This window comes from Panthera onca, chromosome E2 (assembly GCF_046562875.1).
Source record: "Panthera onca isolate mPanOnc1 chromosome E2, mPanOnc1 haplotype 2, whole genome shotgun sequence".
NCBI lineage: Eukaryota > Metazoa > Chordata > Mammalia > Carnivora > Felidae > Panthera > Panthera onca.
In genome coordinates, this window is record NC_138353.1 from 18,048,638 (window position 1) to 18,062,832 (window position 14,195).

Genomic DNA, 14,195 nt, shown 5'->3' on the forward strand with positions numbered 1-14,195 from the left:
TGAAAGACAAAATCAGAAACAGTTGTTTTCATGATACCAGTGAAAGTCAGCTTTGGGGTTATTTTTACTAAGGGCCGAGGGGTACGGAGAAGACAGGATGGGCATCTCGCGCCCAACTCGCACCAGGGGTCGTCTCCAGGATTCATTCAGGCTAATTCCAGGTTCCTCTCCCTGGTGCCATCCCAGCCTAGCACCCCCTGGTGACCGTCACCAGCCACAGCCCACGTGTGCCAGTGTTTAACACTCAGGTGTGAGAGTCGTATTCATAGTCGTGTGTCGGTGTCCATCCCATTGCTCGCTCTGTGTCCTTTGGCAAGTTACCTAGCCTTTAGTTACACCCCTGAAGCCCTCATTTCAGGGGTTAGGAGCGTGGACTGTGGACCCAGCCACGTGGGTTGGAATCCTGGCCCCGCTGTGCGTCGTGTGTGTAACATTGGGCAGGGTTACCTTATCCGGGCCTCAGTTTCTTCATTTGTAGGATGGGGATAATGATATATTGACCTTTTAGGGATGTCGTGAGGGTTGGAAGGGCTGTGTATGTGTATGCGTGCACATGTGTGTGTGCACGTGTGTAAACGTATGCATGTATGAGCACGTTTGGCACGTGGCAAGCACTTGTAAGTGTTGGCTGCTGTTACTATCATTATTTTATTTTTGGCTAGGTTTAGGCTAAATGATATGTGAGAAAAATGTCAATTTTTTTAAAAGAGTTTTTTAAAATATTTATTTATTTATTTTTGAAAGAGAGAGAGAGAGAGAGAGAGAGAGAGCAAGTAGGGGAGGTGCAGAAAGAGAGGAAGACAGAATCCCCAGCAGGCTCCACACTTTGAGCACAGAGCCCAACGCAGGGCTAGAACTCACGAACTGCAAGATCGTGACCTGAGCCGAAACCAAGAGTTAGATGTTTCACTGACTGAGCCACCCAGGCGCGCCCTGAAAAATGTTGATTTTTTCTTTTAATTTTTAAAAAATTTTTTTTTTTAACGTTTATTTATTTTTGAGACAGAGAGAGACCGAGCATGAACGGGGGAGGGGCAGAGAGAGAGGGAGACACAGAATCGGAAGCAGGCTCCAGGCTCTGAGCCATCGGCCCAGAGCCCGACGCGGGGCTCGAACTCACGGACTGCGAGATCATGACCTGAGCTGAAGTCGGACGTTTAACCGACTGAGCCACCCAGGCACCCCAATTTTTTAAAAATCCCGTAAGTAAGTCCTACTGCAGGATGGTTGTGATAGTGCTCTTTGGTAACTAAAGTGAACGTTAGCCTGGTCCCAGCCTTCTGTCCTCTGCTCCGTGTCTCACAAGCTCCTCCTGACTTGCTTTGACCTCATCTTGCTGCTTCCCTCTTCACTGGGTTTCCTATCGTGTGCCTCTTGGCAAAGCAGCTCCTTAGGTCTCTGCTGAGGTCTCCACCTCGCCCTCTCATCCTTTCTTCTTCTCTACCTGAAGAAGTCTCCTCGTAAGGATTCCAGAGTCTCATAACCTCTCTCCACCTCCAGGAGGGGAAGATGCCCATTACATCCCAGATCAGTGGTCCTCAAAGTGTGGCCCCTATGCCAGCAGGATCAGCGTCACCTGGGAACTTGTTAGAAATGCACGTTCTTGACCACCTACCCCAGACCTGCTCTGTCAGAGGCTCTGGGGATGGGACCCTGTGATCTGTGTTTTAACCAGTCCGTCGGGAGATTTTGGTGCATGCCAGGGTTTGAGAGCTGCTGTCACATAGGAGGAGTGGGTCCAGTGGCCGTTTTGGGGTTGTTCAAGTTCACAGTTCTGTTCTGGACAGCTGGTGTTCACCTGGAACTATAAGGCTCCGTGGTGGAGACAGGGACCACAGGCAGAAGGGGAGCCGGCTGACCACTCTGAATGCCTTCTGGCCTCGTCCCCTCCAAAACCTCCCAAAAGGGGATGTCAGCCAGGCAGCTGGGAAGGCAGCCTGGATTCCCCTGAGGGCTGTGTCCTGATCAGCTGCATGGCTCTGGGGAGTCACGTCACCTCTCTGGGCTTTGTTGTGAGTCGTAGCCCTCCGTGAATAGAGCAGGATTGTTTGGGGGAAGAAACGAGGTCACTTAGGTGAAGACACTTTGCAGAACTGCAGCTATTTCTCTACTGTAAATTGTCACCAGACAACTAAACTCTTTATGGGAGCGATTCTCAACTTTTTTCCAGTGGCCACGCATGGGACTGATTATGCTGACATGCTAAACAGACTCCCCAAAACATTCCAGCCGTGACTGCTGCCAACCCCTCTCTTGCCCACGAGAGAGAATGTCGACGGCATCTGAGTCAGAAGTTCCAGCGGGTAGTATTGTGGCCGTGACCTGATCTGTTCCGGCCGCCCCGCCCTGCCCCCATTCCAGCCCAGTTCGGCATGCTGCTGTCTCTCTACCCCTGCACTCTCTCTGTGATCTCTCCCTTCCCTGTCTGACTGTGCCCTGGAGGGGAAGCTCTCGCCCTGTCCCCAGCAGTGTGGCGCTGTCATGATTCCTTCCGTCCCATGCCACCCACAGTCCTTTCCCAGAGCACATTCAGCCACCTGGGGACCTTGCCTTATTCTGATTTTTTGTTGGGCAGGGGACTGACAGCCTCCAAAAGGAAGCCTTCAGGCTCCTTAATGAAGGGGCAGGATTGGAGCTGCCTCGGCCTCCTCCGGTTCTGCTCCGGGGTCAGGCTGTCACCAAGATGGGCCGTGTCAACAGCAGAGAATCAATGACTGATCACTTCCTTCCTCCTCACAGGTTCCTTGCATGGCAACTCCACCTACAGAAGGCCCCTCTCCTCCTTATTACGGTAGTCTGTCTTCACTGTGCTTTACCCAGACGGGAAGGTCTTTATTTACCCTTTGTTCATCAATAGTTCCTGGTGCACAGGTCACGGGCTTGGTTTTACATTGTTCCAGTAAGAACTTCTCGTTTGCTTAATAATTAGACACACTTGCAGGTTAAACAAACAACTATTTTTTTATTTGCTACCTCTCACCACTGCTTGTCCCAGAAACAGGGAGGAGGAAGCCACACTTAACTTGTCAAGATGACATTGTTAGCTGCCTCAGGTCTTTCATTCGTTTGGTCACAGCGTAATCAGTCTGAAGTACCGTGTTGTTTCCGGGGAGCCCAAATGCCCGGCCTGAGGGGGCATACCAGTGTTCCTCAACTCAAGTGCCTTCCGGAAGATGCCCTTTGTGAGAGCCGGTAGCTTCTCTGTCTTGTTCACCGTCGTGTTTTCTACAGCTTGAGCAAGGCCTGCCCTGGAGTAGGTACCCCATCGATGCAGTTGAGTGAAGGAATGAATGACGGACAAGTGAGGGTGCAGGCCCGTGTCTGTCTCCCTGGACAAGCCTTCCTGGGGCCCTGCAATGAACGCCTTTTGGGAGAGCTGGCATAGCGGTTTAGAGCATAGGAAACATTTAGAGCAGTAAGTACTCTATAATGTTTCCTGTCCCCCACCCCCCCCCGCCACCCCGGAAATGCAGGTAGAGTCCCAAGATCCTGGCATTTAGTCCTTCGGCGTTCTTGCACCACACCCAGCTGCTGTTGGACAGAATTCTCACAGAGAAATGGAGGCCGTCACATTCGTTTGTTGCGGCCCTAGGAGCACAGGGCAGCCCAGTTGTAGGGGCAAGATGCGGGCTGGCACAGCAGCCCATCTCCCGCAGGGACAGCCCTGCTCCCACGTGCCACATGCCACGAAGCCAGAACCGACGAAGGCGCGGACCGCTGGCCACAGCCTGACCGTGTCGGGCAGTGGCAGTTGCCGCTGCAGGAGGCCGTGGGTGGAGCAGGGCAGGGCCTCGTTCTTCCCGGGAGGTCACACGTGGCCAGGACGTTGGCAGAGGGACCGATGGCACGGACAAGATGTAGACGAAGAGGACGGTCGGCCTTCTCGGTGCAGACAGCAGACAGCCCTCTCGCTAGTTGAGGCAGAAAGGAACCTTCTCTTTCAAGGACAGGAGGCGGCTCTTGGAATCCCCCGGGCAGCCGGAGAAGCAGATGTGGAGGTCATGCCGGATTACGCCCTCGGAGCTGCCCGTGTGTGCCGCCACCCTCCCCGGAACGGCTGCGTGCACACCACACCCGCACCTTCACCCCACAGCTTGGCAGCGCCGTGCCCTCCTGTGCGTGTGAATAGGCCACGTGCCTGCGCCCTAGATGCGAGAAGGCTCCTGCAGAGCAAGTTTCCGCTTCTACCTTGGGCGGGCACGGACCCCCAGGAAGGGCGTTCGGTGGTGTTAGATGGCCAGAAAGAGGGATATAAACCCCTGATGGAAAAGATGTAGTCGGGAATCTTCCTAGAGCCGAGTCTTCCCAGCCTCGGGCAGTTTCTGTTCTCTGTTCCCTCAAAGCCCTTGTGAGAGCTTCCCCCAGGGAGCGAGCCGGGACTTTCCTCCCAACTGCTGTCCCTGAGTCCCACACACCAGATACTGACTTTTGAGGAAGCTGGTGGAAGCGAAGGAGCGCTGGAACCGGGGGACCAACATAGATTCTGGTCCAGGCGTGGCCACTGACCGGCCGTGTATCTCTGAGGAAGGCATTTAGCCTCTCCGGACTCTCTTAGGGTCCTTGCTTCTGAAGAGGGCATAAGAAACCAGCTTCACTGTCTTATAACTCGTGTGATGATACGTGTGGAAGCACTTTTGCAAATGCAGACCACACTTCTCCTGATTTAAGGGATTGTTAACTAGGCGGCTGACTTATTGGAGCAGAGAAGGCAGTCACCGGCATGCCCAGAGCTATGTCCCATCCCCAGCCCGGGGGCCCTGACTCTCATCTTGGCATGTCAGAATGCAAACGAATTGGTGAAATTGTACAGGTAGCCTTGAATCTGTTCTGATTTGTTTTTAAAATATCGTAAAAGATATAATTCAGAAGCACCTATTCTTTATTGTTAACGACAAATCGTGTATCAACTGTTTGTCCTGATGTCTTGCTTCTAGGGGACAGAACGTTGTCCCAGCTGATGAAGCAAAAAAGAGAATTTATTTGCTATGTAATTAAAGAGTCTGGGGCAAAGTGGCTTTGGGAATGGCCAGATCCAGGTGCATAAATGAAGCTGTTGTCATCTGTCTCCGTGTCTCAGTTCTGGATTCCTACACCAGCTTCTTTCTCAGGCAGGCCCTCTCCGGCCAAGATGGCTCCCACAAGCTCCAGGATTACATTTTACCAGCCTAACCACCCCGTGGAAACAGTATGCTTCTTTCCAAATCATTTTAGATTTGACACTCTAGAAGAGACTAGAAATGATTGACTCTGGACGGACTGATCTGGACACGGACCTGTCTGGGTAACGTGTCCTCCCCTTGTGGTTGGGTCGGGGCTGGCCTTTTGCCTCTTGCCCCGTGCCACATGGACTGACAGTGGAAGAGAAGTGGTTGACTAAGGGAAAATTGGAATACTGCTACCAGAAGAAGGAAGAATGGATGCTGGCAAAACCCCAGGTCACCACCCAGGAAGTGGTGCCAGCACAGAGGGGAGGCCTGGTACAGCCTAGGCCGATCGAATACAGGCCTTTTTCTAGTCTGAAGAGGAAGACCGGTTCTACTTGGTGTCCCCCCCCCCCCGCCCCCCCCCCCCACCTCAACTTACATGATCCCTCTGCCACCTTACCTCGAGTCCCTGCTCAGTTTTCTTGGTCTCTTACCATTATGGCCTTACCCCTACTTTGGGAATGAACTCCTCACCTTACTCCCTGGCTGTGACCCTGTGGTCACTTGGGCCTCTATACATTTCCTTTTCTGGGTCAGATTTCAGGGTGCCTTCTCCTAGGATTGCTAGGTACTTTGAACTAACCTGAGCCCGTTCCCAGGCAGACTGATCTTGGAGATCAGGCTGCCACGGACGTTTACCAACTCATGGGAGAAGGTGCAGAGGCAGGTACTTCTGTCACCTCAGGGTCCCCTAGGAGCCAAGAGCATTTGAACTTGAACTTGCTGTGGGTCAGGAAGAGGAAGGTCAGGAGTTGAGCTATCAGGCCACTCAGCCCTCATTGTTTTCCCCAAAACTCTCGTTGGCCGTCTCTAGATCTCAAACGGTGATTATTCTTTCAGATTTTGTTCTGCTTTCATAGTTCAGGAAACCCGTTTTACATCCCTGTCTCTGGGCTGCTTATGCCAAATGAACTTGCGTGTGGCCAGCTTTCTCACGTACTCCCATCCCTGCCCCTGGCTGTGTTCCTTGTTTGGTCAGTTGCCCCTAGTGAGGATCTTGTTGAATCGGTTAGTCTTCAGCCCTGCCTCACAAAACCTCTCTAGAGTCCCCGGACACATGAGCACCCAAGAAGAAAGTGAGGCCTTACACGGCCCATCACGTCTGCAGGCAGCACCTCTGATCGTGTCTCCCCGTGTCCCCGTGCCCTTCCTCTGCACCACCTCTGCCTTCTCACCTCTCGTCTGCATAAGCCATATAGATCCGGGGCAGCCCCGGTTTGCTTGGAAGCCATTGGACACAGACACGTGAATGAGTGGCAGGTTGTGCTTTCCCACTCCACAGGAGCTGCATCTGGTCTTGGCCCAGGGCCCAGGGCCAGCAGGGGCTGCATTCTCATCCTCAGGATTCCAGCGTCTTATCTATCTTCCCTTCGCTCCATTGTCCATCTGCGCTCGCCTCCACCCCCTTTTCTCCGCAGGCCGGGTGCGCTTTTTGCATAAACTACACAGTGGGGGGAAACCCCTCTCGGCTGCATTAGTTGTGTCGTTTTACCTTTATGCTTTTGTTGAATGGTCACGAGAGTCCGGATTGGGTTAGGAAAGGTGAGGAATGGGGAGACGGGCCACTCTTTTATCCCTAGAGTCCTGGAGAGGCTGCCTGCCCCACAGGGCCCCACAGGGTCCATGTGTATGTCCATGAGGTTACTTTGCAGGTCTCGGGCCTCACCTGAACCCCTTTCTCTGTTGGCAGGTAGCACGTGCCTAGCCCTTTCCCTCCCACTCATCACCTTGTGTCCACTCCAGGGCCAGACTCGCTGCAGGGCTGGTCTTGGTGGCTTCTGCTAAAACTGAAAATGCACATTCCATGCCACCCAGTGGTTCTCTGCTTCGAGGAATTTTCCCACATGTGTACGAGGAGGCATGCACAGGGATGTCCAAAGCAGCATTGTTATGCTGGTGAAAAATAGATTATCCAAATGTTTATAACTAGTGGAATGGAAAACATGAAACCGCTTTTAAACAGGATGGCATTTTACTCAGCAGACAAAGAAATGAATGAGAGCCCTAAGCTTCAGTGATGAATGTCAGAGGCGTGGGTATCAAAGACATGATTTGGAAGGAAAATAGCAAGTCACAGGATGACCATGTGATATTTGTGGACATAAAAAAAAAAAAAGCAACACACACACACACAGAAGAGAATACTAAACTGTGTTTGTGGGCTCAGGTACATTTTATGGACATGTCCATGGACCAGAAAGATACACTTCAATTCCAAAATAATATTGCTTCTGGCGAAGAAGAGAGGAAATTCAGTGAGAGAGAAACATAATGGGAACATCACCTTAAAAAATCTGAAGAAATGTGGGGTGCCTGGGTGTTGCAGTCAGTTGAACGTCCAACTTTGGCTCAGGTTATAATCTCATGGGTCATAATCTCATGGTTTGTGGGTTTGAGCCCTGCGTCTGGCTCTGTGCTGAGAGATCAGAGTCTGGAGCCTGCTCTCTCTCTGCCCCTTCCCCATGCACACACACTCTCATTCCCTCTCTCTCTCTCTCTCTCTCTCTCTCTGTCTCTCTCTCTCTCCAAAATAAATAAACATTAAAAAAAAATCTGAAGAAATATTGGTGCACCTGGCTGGCTCGGTCAGAACATGGGACTGTTGATCTTGGGGTTGTAAGTTCGAGCCCCACATTGGGCATAGAGATTGCTTGAAAACAAAATGTTTTAAAATATGAAGAAATATGATTGTTAACAAGCATTTACTCTGCATGATGGGTATAGGCATATTTGTTATGTTTTTAAGTCTTCACACTTAAACTTTTGATTTGAATTTTTAAAATAATTGAAGAAAGACTGATCGCCACTGTGAGCAATTGAGGAATGATATATCTTTTGGTTGCGAGCGACTGACAACCCAGTTCAAACTGGCTTAAGCTCTTAAAGAGGGAGAATTTTCGGTTTTCAGATCTGAATAACCCCAGAGTATGTCTTGCTTTGGGATTTCAAATGCGTGGACTGCTTTCTTTCTAGTTGACCTCAGCATCTCTCCTCAAAGTGGCCCCTGAAGCCAGCATTCTCCCAAGGTGAGTTCAGTAGAAGAAGTTCTTTCTCCTAAATGGTTAAAAGAGAAGGGCCCGGCTAGCTTTCCTTGGCCTGGGTTGAGTCACATGCTCGGGTGTGGACCATCACTGTGGTCAGATGGGCTCTGCTGATGGCTCGCTCTGGCCCTGGGTCACACCTGTACCCCAGAGTATGAAGGAGGGGGTGAAGCCAGCTCCACCAGACATCACGGTTGGGGGTGGTGTGGGAGCGGTGCTGTCGCCACTGAAGGGGGACGCCAAGAAGGCCAGAGCAACAGATGTCCACCTTGAATTGCCAGCTCACTTTTGAAAAGGGATTGCAGAGCGTGCCGTGATAAAGCTGGAATCTTCGAGTCCAACAAACAGTTTGCCCTTCGCCACTTGCCTCTTATCACTCTGCACCCTTTCCCGGGTAATGGGGCTTCCTCATGGGAGTGATACTGGAAATGCCTGAGTAGGGCTCTCAGTAGACGTCCCGTAAGCCATCAGCTCCCCACCCAAGTCGGGGTGGGGGCACAGACTCTGCCAAGTGAGCTGGGAGCATCGCAGGTGTTTTGCAAATAGGATGGAGTAGATGGATTGAAAGCACGTTTAATATCATTTTGTCTTTGCCAAATAATACTTACTTAATGTAACGTAAACTACAAACAGCGTGCAGTTCATTGTTGTTACTGTCAAAAAGTCATGCCTTCAGCGATTGTGAGGCGCTCTCTAGGGGTGTGGTTTCTTGAGCCCAGCTCGAAGAGAAAGCTGTCCCCTACGTTTACATAAGCCAAGTGACCTGACTTCATGCCAAAGTCCCTTTCTGGTGGAAGTTTGCCCTCACCACCCTCAACTTGCAAACCAGAGAGGGCTGAGGGGACTCTGCTAATGGTATCTTCGAGCCTTTGTTTTTCCTCCTTAACACCACGCTCCAGGAACCGTGGATTTCCCAGGAGGTGCGACGGGGAGTAGCCCTGAACTTAGACTGTATGAACTACCTGTTACCGAGGACCCCGGCGGCCAGACTGGGGCTGTTACTGGGGCTTTGTGAAGCACCGCCCCCCCCCCCCCGCCAAAAATAAAGCACACTCAGTATGTTCATAACTTTTGTCCCGACAAGCTGTCTTTGATCTCTGCTGATGAAAATCAAACGTGCAGGTTTTTTCAGGATGCCGTAGGCCAAATATAATTAGTATGGAGATTTCCGGTTTGTCCAACTTTCAAGAGAAGGAACCCTACCTGTATTTTGGATCAGCATACCACCACCTAAGTGCAGATGAAGTGATCCTCATCCACGGAACAAGAAGAAAAACGCCAGTTCAAAGGACCTTTGGAACAAGACTCTTGACTAGCATAAAGTGGCGAGCGCACAGTATCCGACCCATCCAGGCCGGTCTGCTACTCTTTTAGCTCATGACGGGGTGGTTCCGGTTTTTGCATCTCCCATTTAAAACATCAAAAAGCTTTGCATTTGGCCAGGCAGACTTTAAACTCACATCTCCAAAAGTTTAAGTGGCATGAAACTTTACGAAGTTGTGAATCATTCCGTGCCGATACACCAGGAAGCACACTGTTTTTCTGGACGTGCAGTGGCATCCAGCAGAACCCGCGGAGGCCCCCTTGGCACACTAGATCGGCAGTTCTCAAACTTGTTCCTCGCAGGACCCCTTTATACTCTTTAAAATTCCGAGGGACCCCAAAGAGCTTTTTAAAGTGTTATGTTCCAGCCATTGACATGTACCACATTAGAAGTTAAAACAGAGGACATTTTACTTTTTTAATGTTTGTTTATTTTTGAGAGAGAGTGTGAGCAGGGGAGGGGCAGAGAGAGAGGGAGACACAGAATTTGAAGCAGTCTCCAGGCTCCCAGCTGTCAGCACAGAGCCCGATATGGAGCTCCAACTCACAAACCGTGAGATCACGACCTGAGCTGGTCAGACGCTTCAGTGACTGGGCCACCTGGGTGCCCCAAAACACAACATTTTAAATATGTATTAATTTATTTAAAAATAATCAGAAAACCATTACATGTTAATATAAAGACATACTTTCATGAAAATAACTATATTTTCAAAAGAAAAAATCCTAGGGAGAAGAGTGGCACTGTTTTACATTTTTGCAGACCTCTTTAGACCTCAAGCTTCACAGAAGGCAGCTCTATTGGCAAAGCTGTTATCCTATCACATGTCAGGTAGCTGCTGAGAAACTCCCCTGTGCATTCATTCGTGGAAGGATGGGAGCGAAAAAGGCAATTAGCATCTTAATATAATTATGAAAGTAGTTTGGACTCCTCAGATCCCAGAGAAGTTCTGGGACCCCAGGGGTCTATAGACCACACTTTGAAAACTGCTGTATAGGAGTCACATAGTTGAACGCTGTCTAGAACACCAAGGGAAGAAGGAAGAAGGGGAGAGAGGAACCAACTAAGGAACCCTTAACATGTTAAAACATCTAAAATAACCACTAAAATACTAAACACAGAGTATACGATTTCCAATTCAGTGATATGAGAAACAAATATGAGAATGATATGAGAAATGAAAAGAAATAAAAAAAACTTAATCCCAAAGGAAGGCAAGAAGAGAGAAAAAGGAAATATAAGAAGGCGAAGAAAATAGCACAAAATAAGATGGTAGGCGTTTCATTTTTTTTTTTTTTCTTAAATGTCTGTGTTCACTGTGATAATTCATCTGACTGTTACAATTACTATTAGGCCATTCGCAGTATGAGTGTATATTTCAGTATGTGGGTACACTTCCATGGAAGTGTTTAAAAATAAGATGGGGCAGGGGCACCTGGGATGGTCAGTCAGTTAAGCATCCGACTTTGGCTCAGGCCATGATCTCACAGCTGGTGGGTTCGAGCCCCGCATCGGGCTCTGTGCTGACAGCTCAGAGCCTGGATCTTACTTCAGATTCTGTGTCTCCTTCTCTCTCTGCCCCTTCCCTGCTTGCACTCTTATCTCTCTCTCTCTCAAAAATAAATAAACATTAAAATTTTTTTTAATTAAAAAAAAATAAGATGGGGCAGAAATAAATCCGAGCATATTGGCAGTTATTTTTATATAAGTGTAAATGAATAAAACAATACAGGTAAAAGACCAATACGGTTGAATTGTCAGACCATATTACATACAAAACATCCAGCCACTGTATATATTGTTTGTAAAAGATGCACCTGACCTAAGGATATAGAAAGTTGGAAAGTAAAAGGATGGACAGTGATGTCCTGGGAAAATACTAACCACGAAAACAAGTTGGTGTGGCTATATTTATATCAGACCAAATAAATTTTAAGGCAAAAGGAATGACCAACATTTCATTTTAGCAGGAAGACAGAACTACGAGGAGAAGTAGACAAGTTCACCATCACGGAGGAGCAGGTAACATACCTCTCCATGTAACTGGTAGATCAAATAGAGCAAAAGTAAATAATGGTTATAAGGATTCGAACATCACAGATGAACAAGTTTGATCTAAGGTGTGCAGAGACAACATGCGCCTGACGATTGCAGAATCTATGTTCTTGTCACACCTGGAACGTTAGATTGACAATATTCCAGGCCCAAAAGCAGTTCTCAACAAATTTCAAAGAGTTGGAACCATTCAAACCGTATTCTCTGGCCACAGTGCCATTTGGGTAGGAACAAATAACGAAAGGATCAAGAAGAATTTGTATGCTTGAAAATAAAGCAAATGTCTAAACTTGAGTCCAAGGAAAAAAATCCTGTGGAAATTAGGGCCTGTTAGAACTTAAAATAGTGCAAATTATGCAAATGCAGGCTTGTAGCATCCCACTGATACTGCACTTCATAGTCTTACATGCTTGCGATAGCAAAGAACAGAGGTTACAGATGAATGAATGTCAACTTGAAATTCGTTAGAAAGCGAGCAACTGAAAAGACTCCATAAAGTAGGAGGAAGGGGACAACCCAACACTGATGAAATAGAAAGCATAGATAAATACCAGAGAAGGCCTTGGGCTTTTGAAAAGATGAGTTTCAACAGACTTCTGGCGAGATAGATGACGCAAAAGAGAAGACACACATACACAGTGTTGGAGACTGAAAATAGGGCAGAACTACTGAAGAGTATCCTGACCCGAGTTTTCTCACACCAGAGGTGACTCTTCCCTCAAGGACTGTTTCTTTTCTTGCCCGTTTCATAGACTTGAGCCAGCAACCGCTTTGGCTGGGGGGCTAGACCTCCGGGCTCCCATGGCAGGATCCTGTCTGACTCTCCAGACTCCTGCCTGTGCTAGACGTTCAGACCTGGAGCGTGGAGCACCCCCCCCCCCCCCCCCCCGCCCCGCCGAGTCAGGGCCAAGGATCGAGCAAAAAGCTTTGCACCGGCTGAAGGAATGCCACCATCATATAGCTACTGAATGGGGAGAGAATTCCAAGGATAAAAGGGCTGTGGCTGACCAGAAGGCAGTGCCGGCCACAAATAAGGAAATGTCATAACTGCCAGGAAACAAAACAAAAGCACCGACCCAGTGGATGAGTTGGATTTGAGAGGTCTACTGCTCTTCTGTGCCTCTTAAGCTAGGCACAGGTGAACTCACCCCAGTTCTGTTTCACTGTTCCCCGTTTGGAGCCCTCCCCGCAAAATGTTTCCCCGAGCTGGCAGAGTTGGTCTCCTGTGAAGCCGACGTTGGCCATACCCAAACTCTCATCTCCTCTCTCTGCGGCGGCTTCTCCAGCCTTCCTCCTGCAGCGCCCTGCCAACGAGGCAGCCCAGCTCTGCAGACTCCGTAGCCTCCTATCCAAGGCTTTGCGCATAACTGAGGAGGAGAAATAGAAAACCAAGGGGTCGATGCAAGCATTGAGAGCACTGAGCAACACAGCGTACACCCGCCATTTTTCACTTTTTCCCTCTAAGAACCCCACCACGTGAGACACATTGTAGGGCCCAAAGCAGACCAGGAAGTTGAAGAGGGTCACGGCGGCCAGCGCCACCGCTCTCCAGCGCTTCCGCGTCCCCACTTGGGGTCTGGAGAGCATGATATGCACAAAGCGCCAGTAGCAGAAGATGGTGACCAGCATGGGGATGAGGAAGAGGGTGAGACACAGCTCTAGCCGCACAGGAAGCAATATGGCCAGCTGCTCTTGGGTGAAGTTGTCATAGCAGAGAGGGAGGCCGTTGGCCTCACCCCCGACCTTGTTGGCTGGTAAGTAATGGACGATGATCACAATGCTGCAGCGTCCGAAGGACAAGAGGCAGGAGACCAGAGAGGCGATCACTCCGTACGCGGGTTGACGGGACTGCTTGTACTGCACGGGGAAAGCCACGCTGCGGTAGCGCTCGATGCTGATGCCCGCCAGGAGCCACGTGCTGTAGTAGATGCTGCTGTAGAAGCCGTAAGCAGTGAGGGCACACAGGACATCCCCCAAGGGCCAGAAATCGTAGGCGGCCTCAACCATCTTGAAGGGCAGCAGCAGCAGCAGCAGGAGGTCCGCCAGCGTCAGGCTGAGCAGGAGGATGTGGACGGGCGCAGGGTGAGGCTGGCGGACCCGCCCCACGAAGGCCCGCAGGGCCAGGAGGTTGGCGGGGAGACCAATGAGAAAATACATTATGTAGACAAAGAGAAGTCCCAGGCTGTGGGGACTCGGGGCCATCCTTCCTGAAGAGACAGAAAATGAAGTCAGAATCCTCTCTGACCATGGGCTTCCCAGCCCCAAACCAAGGTGACTCCATTGTCAGCCTCAGTGAGTCTCCTCTCCCTGCCTTGCCGAGTGGTTGTGGCTGACCCTTCAAAACTGAGCACTGCTCTGCTTCCTGTGCGTCAGGGAGAAAGAAGGCCTCCTTGCTCCCTTGCACAATTACTTCTGGAAGGAAGAAGAGGAAAAGAAAGGAGAGGAGAGGTGGGGAGGGGAGGGAGGGAGGACAGGACGGAAGAAAGGAAGGATGATTAGTCTCCTAAACGTTGTGATGTCTTAGAAGTTCCCACAGGAAAAGTTCTGAGGTCTCCAAGTCCCCACTAGAAA

General features: G+C 49.9%; 1 protein-coding gene and 1 long non-coding RNA gene across 3 annotated transcripts in view; one reads left to right on the forward strand and one right to left on the reverse strand.

Annotated features, from left to right (window-relative positions):
• LOC132691056 (uncharacterized) overlaps positions 1-14,195 on the forward strand; it is a 66,067-nt gene that overhangs the window by 37,444 nt on the left and 14,428 nt on the right. The window lies entirely within an intron of this gene.
• On the reverse strand, positions 12,753-14,035 carry LOC132689895 (free fatty acid receptor 2-like). Its single transcript, XM_060649781.3, has one exon. It carries the CDS (start codon positions 13,824-13,826, stop codon positions 12,753-12,755), a length of 1,074 nt encoding a protein of 357 aa, XP_060505764.2. The 5' UTR covers positions 13,827-14,035.

What these genes read in the sequence shown, in the direction of transcription:
- LOC132689895 (XM_060649781.3), bottom strand. Translation starts at nt 13,826, where the DNA reads ATGGCCCCGAGTCCCCACAGCCTGGGACTTCTCTTTGTCTACATAATG.